The sequence below is a fragment of the Gymnoscopelus microlampas genome (assembly GCF_963454915.1).
Source record: "Gymnoscopelus microlampas genome assembly, chromosome: 4".
NCBI classification, from domain to species: Eukaryota; Metazoa; Chordata; class Actinopteri; order Myctophiformes; family Myctophidae; genus Gymnoscopelus; species Gymnoscopelus microlampas.
In genome coordinates this window covers 16723801-16737412 of record NC_139941.1, presented here as the reverse complement: position 1 = coordinate 16737412, position 13612 = coordinate 16723801, and the positions used below count along the sequence as shown (strand labels likewise).

Below are 13612 nucleotides of genomic sequence, written 5' to 3'. Positions count from 1 at the left end.
GTGTCACCTGATGACAGCGTCAGTGATGTAGGTCCTGTCCGGTGACTAACAATGTCCTGCACATGGAACATCATCCTGTCATCAGCTTCCTCATGGGTGCAGTTGAGCCGAGGGAAGGGAGAAGCACACCCCTCTGACACAATCCATGCCTGTGGTGATATACCAAGGTATAGAGGTTTGGTCCATGCGCTGACCGGGTGTGATACCACGAGCAAGATTTCGACCAAACTCGCAGCCCTCAACTCTGTCCGCAAAGCAGACTATTAAACTTTGATCGAAAACTTTGACTGCCCACAATTAGCAAAAAGTTCTATAGGGATGGCAGAATGTTTTTTGGTCAAATGTCTCAAAAGAACTGACTTGGAGACATTTGATGACTTGCGCTTTGACACATTTTCTAGCAGTGCCCTCAAGATTGACTTTGAGAGAACCCCTTGCACCTCAAAATAATGCAAAGAAACACATCAAGCGGGCATTTTACCAGCAACAGCTGTGGGTCCAAGCCCCATTTAGAGATGCCACCAGTATTCTTAATGCAGAGTCTTACGGGTTTGTGAGAAGGGCGAGTGTATTAGTCCCTGATATAGAGACCTCAAAACCCGAAGACCTGCCAGATCCCTGCACAGGTGGCAAGTGTGCACGTAAGAATGGGTGTCCATGTCGGGTAGCTGAGATGTCTTGTAGCATGTACTGCAAATGCAAAGGAGGTGATTATTGTAAAAACCCTATAAATAAAGAGATGTGACATAAACACTATTAATGTGGTGGTGCATAATTGGCTGTTGTGCAATATATCTTCCATTTGGAAATCAATTATGTAAGCTGCCTCGATACTTCTGTCAACTAAAGTAACAACTTTTGCTTCATATTTTGCATTTCAAGTTAACAAACATTCAATTGTTTATGATAACATGTATATTAATCAAATGCTCACGTATGACAGTTGTTGTATAGATAGTTTTATGTAATAAGTGGGCTTTTTTAGCTATTTTTGGCCGTTTTCTCATAAAATATCAAATTAGTAATTTTACGTCTTTCTATGTCCCTCTAGACATGGATATTCTGAACATTTTGAGCACCTCAGGAAATCTGTCGCACAAACGGTTTAGAAAATACAGCTATGTTGGAGGTCGCACACAGAGTGTGAACACTTTTAAAAGGGCGTGGTCATTTTTGGGTATTTCGTCCCGGATAGAGAATTAGTCAACGTTCCTAAGTTGTTCCTTGGGGTCATATTAGTCAAGAACAGTTGAGATATTCTCTCCTAAATGAAGTGCATACATATCTTAGCCAGGTCCTAGACTATTAGTGAGCCCTCCAGACCGTTTTTAAGTTGCTTTATTCAGTATTTAGATATTTGATATTCATTTTACCAGCCACGCCCCCTTCCTATACAAACCCATTATAACTTAAAACTACATTTTTAACCTTTTTAACCATCAAAAACACCCGTCCTTGGTTCTGGTGACTCACCCTGCCCTCCTAATGCGTGAGGGGGCCGTGTTTTTTTGATTACTTTTTTCATTTATTTTTTATATTTTTTTTTGGAAAATGAAAAAATTAAATACAAAAAATATATATTAAAAATAAATGAAAAAAGTAATCAAAAAAACACGGCCCCCTCACGCATTAGGAGGGCAGGGTGAGTCACCAGAACCAAGGACGGGTGTTTTTGATGGTTAAACAGGTTAAAAATTGAGTTTTAAGTTATAATGGGTTTGTATAGGAAGGGGGCGTGGCTGGTAAAATGAATATCAAATATCTAAATACTGAATAAAGCAACTTAAAAACGGTCTGGAGGGCTCACTAAAGCCTGAGTAGACCATAAAATGACCAAAAGTTTTTTTGAAAGTGAAATATCCCTTTAAAAGCAAAGTTCACTTCATCTTTTTGTTTGTATGTGTGTTAGTCTTTGTGTGTGATTGCAGGGAAAGGGATGGTTTTGTCCAGGCATGGAAGCATTCCATGGATTCAGGATCGGAACATGTTTATGTCTGGCTACCGATCCTGATCTCATTACTCCTCTTTAATATCAAATCCTCCAGTAGATCATTTCAATAGACCAATACTGAAAGGGTATCGTGCAAAATTACAACTATTGCCTAATTTCTCCTTAGGCAAGCTCAACAGTCTCTGGAAATATGGCTGACTGGTATAGCTGTCGCTATATCCTACACAAAGTGAAATTAGTGTTACACTTGTGAATGAGACCTGACCTGAATATTCAGTGAATACTGTAAAACAATATCAAGTTGGCATGTGACAAATGGCTGTCCAGAGGGAAGTATTCTCCTGGGCAGTTAGGGGGTTGCTGGATCCATGCTTTGCTACATGGGCGTGGCTTGGTGGTTGTTTTGGTCTGTGGCGGGGGGGCCCTGGTCCTGTGTGCCAGCAGCAGCGCCGCTGGGGAGGGCCGGTCTGTGGTAGAGCTCCTGCACGGTGCCCAGGGTCTCGGTCATGTCCTCTGGGTAGCGCGTCTGAAGCTCCTCGTTGGCAACGTAGTGGGTCTCGGTGAACTCGGAGAAGTAGCGGCCCACCTCCGGGTGGCCGATCTCCAGGGGGGCCGAGTGGGGCTCCAGGTTCTCTGGAAGAGCAACCACAAGGCACAGGTGTGTGTCATATACTTTGCGTGGTATAACTGTGTGATGGCAAAAAGAAGTTCTGGCATGAATTGGTGTGTAATGCTTAATCAATTCTCTGTCATTCGGTGTGCCAGGCACAGAACATAGCAGATCTACAAGCTTTCAACGGGTCGTGGCTCATTGTGAGCTCGTGTGTGTGCTCACCCTGTGCAGCGTAGCGACACGTGCCGTCCTGCACCAGGACGTTGTAGAAGGGCTGGTTGGCCCCGCTGGACAGCTGCTGGACTCTCATGGTGGTGATCCACTCCTGGCTCATGGTGCACTTGGGGTCCCAGCCGTAGATCACACAGTTATAGCCCGACCTGATGGAGGGGTGGGGTGGGAGGGGCACACCAAATTAGTGCTATACAGGAGGAAGGGGTTGCTCAACCTCAATATACTGTAGATGCATGCCAGGATTGGGCATTGCAGACATTATTATAATATATATATATATACATTTTGTTTTTTAGAAAAATACATACTTTATATGATAAGGCAATGGTTGACATATTATTTACACATTTTGGCACAGAAACACTCAGATTTGAACAATTCATATGCTTGTCCTAGTTGTTAATGCCTAGAAAGTTTCTAGGCATTAAAACTCCCTATACACTCGTGGAGGGAGAGGTGTACACTACATAACTGGTGATCAGTGAAAGCTATGGATAAAGACAGCTGACCAACATTACACTGTAACAAAAGTTTAAAAGATCAGCTGGTGTGGTACACGTGAGCTTCTTTCAGTCGCTAGGACGTCTTTAAAAAGGTCCTATGATGGGAGTTGGGACCCACCTCTTGTGTTTCATGACGAGGCCCACAGAGTACTGCACCTCCCCGTGTTCTGGAGCGCTGCGCCTCTTGACTTCAGGCTCCACCGGGTGCCTCTTATGCTGGATGTGTTCCAGCGTGTGCTGCACCAGGTAGCCCACTGCCCCGTGCTGGGAGGGGTCCAGCGCCTGGATGTGCTGCAGAATGTCCAGCACCTGAGATAAGGGGTTGAATGAAAGATCAATAACAAAACATGTAGTGTTACAGTGTGGATTAACAATTATGATCGTTTACTCTGCAATTCAAATGCCTGCCACATGTAGCCTATCGACAGTGTGCTTAAGTTAGTTATTGATTAACTAGTCACCTCTTACTTAAGATGAACAGTAGGCCTTTGTTTACACTCCACCGCACAACGGAGTTGGGTGTCAGATATAGCAGATTCACAAGCTCACAACGCGTTTTGAGGTTGTAGATCAGTTATTTTCAACACGTGACTCCGTCGTACGGTACGACTAAGCATAAATCCCCTGTTAGAGTGTTACTGACTGCTATTAACTCACTCAGCAAAACGTGGACATTTTTACACACGAGAAAAGCTCATAAGAAGGAACGCCCTCCAATAAAGAGGCAGAAAGATAAAACCCGGGTTCTGTGTCTTCACCTTCTCTGGCCAGATGCCAAGGTGGAAGTAGAGGCGAGCCTGCAGCAGCAAGTACTGGACGTTGTCGGGATTGATGGTGAGGTAGAGGTCCAGCGAGTCCCTCAGCAGCTGGTAGGATTTCTCATTACCCTCTCTGCAAGGAGCCACACAACAGCGCTCAAGTTAATGCAGATATGGAGGTATACTGCTGCCATGGCAGAAAAAGAAGCAAAAGGATCAGTATCAAGTTATAACGTGAAAGGTTATTTTCATGTTATGACATACAAACTTATCTTGTTATAACAATACACTTTACTATCCTATTTATCTTAGTTATTATGTGATAACCTATTGTTAGATGAATTTGAATCTATGTTATAACATGGAAATACCTTGTAATGACGTGACACTGATCCTTGTATCTTTTTGCAACAATACGCTTCCATAACCCAACCAGAAAGTAAACTGATCCTATAATTTAAGCATCCATCAATACAACTATTCCAGTGTTTCTCTCCCTGGTCTGGAGCCCAGACTGGACTATTTCTCAACACTAGACTTAGCATGAGCCAACGTTACATTCAATATAAATGAACCTTGAGGGTGCCCATTCCATTACAATGCATGTCCGTACTTTCAGACAAATAACCCTCTACCTGTCCCAGTCTCCCTGAGATGGGAGATTCAGACACATTCATTATTTGGCCAGACACTCATCTATCGATCCACTCCCCAGTCCACACCTGCTCACCCCTCCTCTTACCAGCCATTCATATACACCAAGTGGCCGTGTTTACAATTTTAATGTAGACCCTTACCAGTGCTGTAGAGTAACCAAGTACATTTACTCAAGTACTGTGCTTTTAAAAACATTTTTTTTTTACAGTATTTACAATTTAATACTTCTACCCCACTACATCTCAAAAGGAAAATATTGTACTTTTACTCCACTACAATTATATGAAAACTTTAGTTACTAGTTACTTATTATTATTATTATTATTACAAAACACACTAACCACTTCAGCCCTATATATATATATATTTCGGCCATTTGAAAATAGCTGATCTATAAGCTCGCGATGCGACGCATTGTGAGCTTGTAGATCGTCTATTTTCAAAAGACTTTTTATATATTTTGAACTTGTGAAATGGGAGATTCTGCACAAGTAGATCTACATTGCAGTATTGATACTTTTACATAAGTAAAACATGTGAGTACTTCTTCCATCACTGACCCTTACCCTCTCTTGCCAATGTTCAGCAGGTTTCCAACCATCCTGAGCAGCACCTCTGTGGTGCTAATGGCACTGTAGTAGTCTGCTGTCACCTGGTGGCCGATGAGATACTCGCACTCCTTAGCTGTCAGCTGCTTGCCTTTACCAAAGGCATCGATGTAGACAAAGTCATAGATGTCTACGCTGCTGGAGGGAGGACATTTGGTCAACGCAACATTTAAACAGACAAGTCATTCATAGAACCTCATGCATTGTGTGACTGATTCACAAGAATGGCCTCGAGCTTGTGGTTACTGGACTGTAGGCGAGCGGCCAAAATTAAATTGAATCAGGGATCAAGAAGGTTCAAGGCCAGTTAGAAAATGCTAAACTATAATAACCTTGTTTCTGTTTATTTTTTAAAGGAGTTTTGTTAGTTTTGTTTATTTATTTATTTTTAAATGCTTACTATCCACTCCAAATATTTGGCTTATGTATGAAATAAATTGCCTATGAAATAAAATGACAAAAACAAAAACTAAGGACAGTTTCTCAATGGTTTTAGTTTGCTTTAGTTAGTTTTGGCACACAACACAGTTTCAGTTATCTTTTTCTTTTTTTAAAGACAAATTCTATTTCATTTAACTCAAATGTGTGGGTTATTAGGATTGTAGTAGCATAGCTAACCCATAGAAAATAAGTCTGTTTTGAAGGATTAAAAAACCCCAGACATTATAGTCATTGGTTAAATGCTATTGACTGGACAGGTGGCACTGTACTTCACCACCCCACCAACACACCACCACCTGCTCTTGGGCCACGAGGGGAGAGAGGTTAAGGACATACCCTGCTGGTTTCTGGCACCAGCGTAGAAGGAAATGATTGGGGAAGTTCACGGGCTCCAGCTGAACGCCCAACTTCCTGGCCAGCGTCATGTAGAGAACAGAGAGGCTTATGGGAATGCCCGTATGGCGTAGTAGCACCTGGAGGGAACGCAAGTGTGTTCTGTCATTTTATGAAAGTGAATCGAGACAATTAGCGTAAAATGTGTGACGCCTATGAAAAGAAGTCCTGGAGAATGATATCTGAAAATCATATACCTGGTGGATGTAGGAGTTCAAAGGGTTGTAATAGTCAAACTCATTGCCCTTGTATTGCAGCTGCTCGTAGAGGACACAATTGAGGGTGCTGACCACTTGCCTCTGGAGCTCAAAGTCCTCCACGACGAAGCAGTCACCTGGATTACAGATCAGATGAGAACATTTCATGAGAACATTAGCTGAATGGTAATGCATAATTCATGATGTGTGACTTGTTGTAAAGAAAATTTACAAAAAATGGCATCTTTCTATTTGAGGCAAGTGTTGACACGTCTCGATGAATAACATGACACTACGTGTCTCATGTTATGTTCTGAGATTTGAGCATTCATACTGTTCTGAGATTTGAGCATTCATACTGTCCTGAGATTTGAGCATTCATACTGTCCGCGACTCGCCGAAGTCAGCACCACTGAATACATTTAAATCGATTATACAAAAATGATCCATTTCAATAAAATAATCGATTTTGGGAATGTCATTATAGGCAAGAGGTTTCATAGTCATACATTAAAACAAAATACCTAATCTGTAATCTGCGAGCTTGTAGATCAACTATTTTTGCTATTTCTGTGTGACCCGTTGTAGGACAAAGTATAAAATAGCAAATGGGGCATAAATCAGACTAATCGATTCAGTTGATGAAAAAAGAAAACTTGCTTCTCGGTTATTCTATCAATTGAAAAAGTGATCAACAGAAGGATCTATGTTTGACTGTTTTAATCATAAAAAGGCACATGAGAGAGAAGCCTGGGCTATGGCCGTTCAAATGCCCACTTCTAATGCACTTTGAGAACATAGCCTGGAGCATAACCTGGATTTTTCTCCCTGAGTGTAACTACAGTCCTCTCAGTACAGGGTTGTGTAGCATGGAATGGCCTTCCTCTGTGTATAAGGGATTGTGCTACATTTCCAGCTTTTAAATTCAATCTGAAAAGATGGTTGCTTGAAAACCAAAGCTGCAACCATTTGTGATCTTGTTTTAGGTTTATTTTTATGCTGTGTTCCCTATGTAATGTTATGTTAATGTATCCCACTGTTTGTCTGTCTGTTTTCTGATTTTATGTTTTCTGTGAGGATCTTTGCTAAATCCGGTGTATTTACATCCATGTGACGTCCATTAATATGCATTGTCCTGTCCAAATAAACAAATTAAGTTAAAGTAAAAGTCGAAGGCTCACCTTGAGCGATCCTCAGACTGGGGTGGGAAGGATTCTTGATTCTCAGCATCTTCTTCACCTTATCTGTGATCTCCTCCAGCTGGGCTGATATGCTGTCTACGGTGACATCTGCCAAGGGGTTACAATACTGGTCCACCAGCACAGCACCTAGGACAGAGAGGAGACCAATACAGAATATGGTTCAGACATAGCTTTTACTTTACATGGCATATAAACTTTAGAGCCTGACCTATAATATATTGGTTTGGCTGATTTATCAGCCATTGTTTCACTTCTTTTTCACTTGCAGATTTTCTATTTTTGAACACCTTTGAATAGGACTTGTAAGATTGTTTCTTTTTCTTTCTTTTTACAAAATATCGGTTGAAACATCAGTAATCAGTGGTCTAGAATTGTCCAAAATCAGGATTGGACCCAAAAATATGGCATTGGTTGGGCTATATAAACCTTAGTTTAGTTACAGATTTTAAATTACTTTGCGATTACATAAAATGTAACATGCAAAGAAACTGAACATTTAGTGGTTTTACATAATGCCTGGCTGCTCTATAATAACACCAATACTTTGCCCAAAGATTTCCACCAAAATGTGCAGATGTATGCAGGTTTTCTAAACATGGAAAAAGTAAATACAGTAAACGATTGACTCTTTTCCCGCTGCCAGTAGACAACTTTCTGTTTTTCCCCCTGGCGTTTCACGTTCAATGTTGTGAATGCATCAGATCATATGGGAATAACATTACAGCTATATCCACTAATTATGATGTTCTTTCACCAGAAATGAGTATGCTTCATGGAGGTGCATTCATGAAATGCCTGCAAGTAGTCCTTGCTTTCTCTCACTGTCACTCTCTGCCTCACTATCGTTCTCAGTCTCTCTGACCAGAGCCGGTATGCAACTAAAACTACCCAAACTGATGACAATAATTGTTTTGGGATTGCTTGCAATTATCAAGAGGCACGGGGTTGGAGGGGAATAATACAAGATTCTGAAAGATTGAATTAAAAAGATTACAGTAGTAATCTTTACTCGCACTCTGTCCTCGTGAATTATTTTTCTGGTTTACACGCAAATGCGAGTGAAATACTCGCACTGATGAATGAGAGTGAAACAAGAGACTGGATCGCCAGGCTACTCACACTCGAACTGTAACATTAGAGCCAAGGAAAAACTCATAGAATCGTGCTGGAAAAAGGGACAAAAATGAGCGTGTCTACCTGGGAGTCATGTTTCCATCACAGCTATTCGGAGCTGGAGCAAATAAATACCGGTGCCTACTCCAGTCATTTATCCCGGGAATTAATGCTGATTATAACCTTTCGCACTAATGACAAAAGACATACGTTAGTGAAGGTTGGTGGGTTTTTTGTCCTGTGGGAAAGGGACTTATTTTAGTAGTGTCTATAGGAGGTTGGTTTAGCACTGTGTGTTCTGTGGATCAGTTCCCCTACCTGGGTAGTCACCTCGCCTCAAGGGCAGACATTGACAGTGAAGTACACCATCGCATCTGCTATGCCAGTGGGGCTTTTGCAAAGCTTTGTAGAAGGGTCTTTGAAAACTCTTGACTTGCTGGCAAAGACCAAGCTGCTGGTCTACAAGGCAGTGAGTTATCCTGCCCACGCTCCTATATGGTGCAGAGAAATGGACCACCTACACTGTGCAGTAGACACATAAGAGCCCTGGAGTCCTACCACCAGAGGTGCCTGCTTAAAATCCTGCACATCGCTTTAGATGATTATCAGTTTTTGTCATCTATTTTAAGCGTTAAACACATCTTGTTGCAACTTATTTTCATGTAACGCTAAAGCAGAAAATTGCTATGGAGAGTGGAGACTACTGTTACTAGGCATTATGGTCAATGGAAAAAACACCAAACAGGTTAAAGCAACATTCTGAGACCTTGCACTCCTCATAAACAAAACTGGTTTGAACACAACTGGTTAGATGGTAGAAAACTGTACATTTGTTAGTAAGTAAGCGAGTCGGAGAGGCTTATTGTCGGTACAGGCCGAGAATGAGGGTGGGTGTCTATCCCCTTTTGAGGTGGAGCGCAACACCTACCATCAGCTCCCAGTACTTACCACAGGCGGCTTACCCAAGCTGTGCTATTCACACACCGAGTTGGTGGTGCCCGGGATCAAACCCAGAACCTTGCGGTCCAAAGGCGGTTGCTCTACCGACTGAGCTACCCAGACACACCCCATACCCTACACCAGCATTATGAAATCATAGTCCATGTGTGTAGTAGTGATGTCTAACCTTCTAGAGCTGCCTGCTGTTCTGCAGGCTGTTCCAAAAATGTCTTCAAACTCCTCAGGATGTTCTGTTGTCTCAGGAAGTAAAGGATCTTCTTCGCATAGTACTTCAATGTCAAGCTTTTTCTAAAGAGCAGTTCAAAGTAATAAATATAATGACACAGTTATACATATACTCATATCATGTTAAGTACAGTATGAACTGTGGATACACAGTAAAATCCCAGTGTTCATTTAATTCCAAAGAGGGTACAACTTGAACTAAATGGACACTTAAGGGTCCATTTGTACACTCTTATGAGATTAATGAACACAAAGGATTTTACTGCGGCTACAGCACGGCTCTCACCTTTTGTCTGTGTTGAGTATGAAAAGGAGCTCATCTTCACAGAAGTGCTCCGGTGCGCCGAGTGACTCAATCTCTGCAAAGCTGTCTCCCAGCACCTGACCGACGCAAGGCTGTGTCACAGATCTCGGGGTTAGTTTGAAAACTTGCAAACTCAAATACTCTGATGCACACACGAAAACAAAACACTCATATATGGCAAGTCAGTTCACAGAACCAAATGACATTCTAATCTAACATTAGCTACTGTAGAAGAACTATGCCTGCAGCAAATATTACCGCAGGACAGAGTTTGCAATAAACATCAAGCAGGCTTAAGTTGGTTTCATTGATCTCCATTGCTAGAGTAGACTACTTTTTAAAATTTTCTTTCTGCCTCATTTGGCCAGTGGCACACCACTGACACAAAAATGGGGTCACATTCGTTCTACTGCTATGCCACCAGAATGTGGAATGCCCTACCAACAGACATTAAAAAGTGTGACTCTTTAGCCCCTTCAAAACCGCCATAAAAGAGCACCTGTCTGCAAATGGTAACTGGTCTGATTAACGTCTAACTTTAACACCAGAAATGACCCCCCCACGCCCAACTGTTTACGGTACATATATGTTTTATTGCTACTAGTGTTGATGATGTCTAGGATATATTATTGTATGTCTTTACATCTATGAATTTAATACACAGGACAACCATTGAAATAAACCCGCAGGGCTTTTTGTTTTATCCTTTTAGCACCATTGTATAATCCTTACCACTGTACTATTTGCAAACTGTTAATAAAGTATTCAATCAATCAAAAACTGACAATCTATTAATAGCCTACTTTTTAAGTTACCATAGGGCAGGCTTCAATTCTAATCCAACATAGTGAGAGTGGTAACATTAAGGTCGAGCTTAGAGGGGTTACTTACAACCTCAGTGAAGAATCTCTTGGAGATTGATTCTACCGTCCTTCTGATCTGTAAACCAACGACATGTCGCGTTCGGTATTCTCTGAGCCAGTCACAAGACTCATTCTGACGATAATACTTCTGTAATCTTGGCCATCTGTTAAGAACAATTAATGCCATGGTTCAAATACAGTTTAAAAACATCGGGAGCAATACCACCAGACTCAACAGTTTCTATCAAGCAGCAATTAGACTGCTGAATAAGTCTTAAGAGCTAAGCCTGTGGCCACTGCACAGACTGAACTGAACAGTGTTTTTAAAGCAGACTGAACTGATCTGTGTTTTAAATGGACTATCCTTTACATACTCTTAAATTATTATGCACATTAGACACTTTGTTATGCACCTTATTCTACTATGCTTATTCTCTATCTATTTTAACTGCATTGATGGGCCTGCACAATTACGAATTTCCCCCATGTTACTTGTAAGGTGATGTGACAATAAAGTTTGATTCTGAAAAGCTGTTCAACTTTTGCGAATACTTCCTAATCCTGGCATCATTTCAAAACAATACATGTTTAGTTTATATTACTAAAGTTTAGCATACATTCTTAAACTTATCCATATGATTGCTCAGATCATAAAAACACAAAATCAGCTGAGAGTAGTGACAAGTTCTGACAACCAAGCAGTACAGCAGGTAATTGCCTTCCTTCTCTCTGTAAAGACAAAAGCATTGCAATCTGCTGGATAATAACTTCTCAAAGGTGGGTTTGTGGGAAGAAGAACTGCATTCTTTTGTATTGCACATGGAACATCCAAGGTAAAATGAACAAAAACATTTGAGCTTAGACTTGCAGTATACACAGTAAAGCGTTATCCATTTGACAAATGGCATTTGTAACTCAGAGACTGTATAAATGCAACCAAATTACATCAGATTCTGCTGATGTAATTTAACATCATCAGGCCACAGATGATGTTAAATTACATCAGCAGAATCTGTCAACAGTTTGACAGCTCCTGTGGAATTTGCAACAAAAAGAAAAAAACTACCCTTTTTAACCCAACTGAGAATCATTTTGGACACCTAAAAGTAGCTTGCCAACAATGGTGGAAAGTAACTAAGTGCATGTACGTAAGCACAGTTTGGAGGTGTATATATAGGCCTACTTTACTTTAGTATTTCTAATTTCCAATACTGAGCACTTTTACTTTTGGTACTTTATGTCCATTTTGAAACTACTACTTTACTACTTTTACTCAAGTACATTTTGAATTCCAGACTTTTACTTGTAACAGAGTATTTTTACATTGCAGCATTGATGCGTACAGCATGAGTAGAGTACAGCAAATGGGAGTACTTTTCCCACCACTGCTCAAACTGACTGCATAGTAAAGCCTGTCTGTGGCCTGGTGGACATGATGTTAAATTACATCAGCAGAATGTCCAACGGTTTGACAGCTCCTGTGGAATCTGCAGCAAAAGAAAAACCCTTTTCAAACCCAACTGAGAATCTTTTTTTTTTCTTTCTAAAAGTAGTCTAACCAAATAATAATCAGATGATCAGGAAAACGTGTCTATACCACCCAGAGAGAGATCTAAATAATAAAATCACCACCTGAGTTTGTACTGGTGTCCCCAGACCTTCCCTCTGCCGTGACACACGTCATGGAGCCTCTTGCAGCTGCAGGAGACGTTACAGATGTCGTCGTGCTGGAGGACCGGGGAGCAGAGGATGTGTTCCAGCAGCTCCGCCGGCAGGGAGGTCAGCTTCTTGGCGTTGTTCTGGGGCTCGGAGGAGACGGTAGTGCCGTTGACGCTCTGTGATGAGAGCCGCTCTCTGGCTCCCTGCGTCGCCATCTTTACTGTTTACTCCAGTTCTTATTACATCATTGCTCCGGCCCGGCCTCTTTATGGCGCAGGGGGCGGGCTTAGGGCGGGGACTGGAGCCCCCAATTCCCTCCCCTTCCGGTGGATTGTAATAATAATAATAATAATAATAATAATAATAATAATAATAATAATAATAAAATAACAATAATTCCCTCTCCCTCTCCCTCTCTCTCTCTCTCTCTCTCTCTATATATATGTATATACGGTATATACAGAATATTGTGTGTGTGTGTGTGTGTGTGTGTGTGTGTGTGTGTGTGTGTGTGTGTGTGTGTGTGTGTGTGTGTGTGTGTGTGTGCGTGCGTGCGTGCGTGCGTGTGTGTGCGTGTACACACACACACAAAATCCATCTGTCTATGTATTTATCTCCATTTGCATGGTGTGTGGAAACCTGTGGATCAAACTTGGACAAAAAAGTAAAAATACAAGTAGCTATACACAAGAGTAAAATCATATGGTTTTGGTTCCCCAACAATGTAGCAACAATAAGAACAATAATAGACAGACAATAAAAAAATAAATAGCAACATTAGTAAGACAAATTGAAAAATGATGTATTAGTCAGTCATAGCACACTTGGTGCTTGAAGGTACTTTGTGCATAGTTATATATATATATATATATATATATATATATATATATATATATATATATATATATATATATATATATATATATATATA

General features: G+C 41.0%; 1 protein-coding gene across 1 annotated transcript; it reads right to left on the bottom strand.

The window, feature by feature from the left end:
- Nucleotides 1-1838: 1838 nt before the first annotated feature.
- Nucleotides 1839-12896, bottom strand: fbxo21 (F-box protein 21; the record flags this gene model as incomplete). The annotated part of the gene is made up of 12 exons (XM_084054479.1): nt 1839-2584; nt 2787-2944; nt 3420-3610; nt 4060-4192; nt 5283-5459; nt 6102-6238; nt 6356-6492; nt 7537-7683; nt 9797-9918; nt 10142-10251; nt 11051-11186; nt 12655-12896. The coding sequence occupies 12 exons, from the start codon at nt 12894-12896 to the stop codon at nt 2328-2330; spliced, it is 1947 nt and encodes a 648-aa protein (XP_083910605.1). The 3' UTR covers nt 1839-2327.
- Nucleotides 12897-13612: the final 716 nt, after the last annotated feature.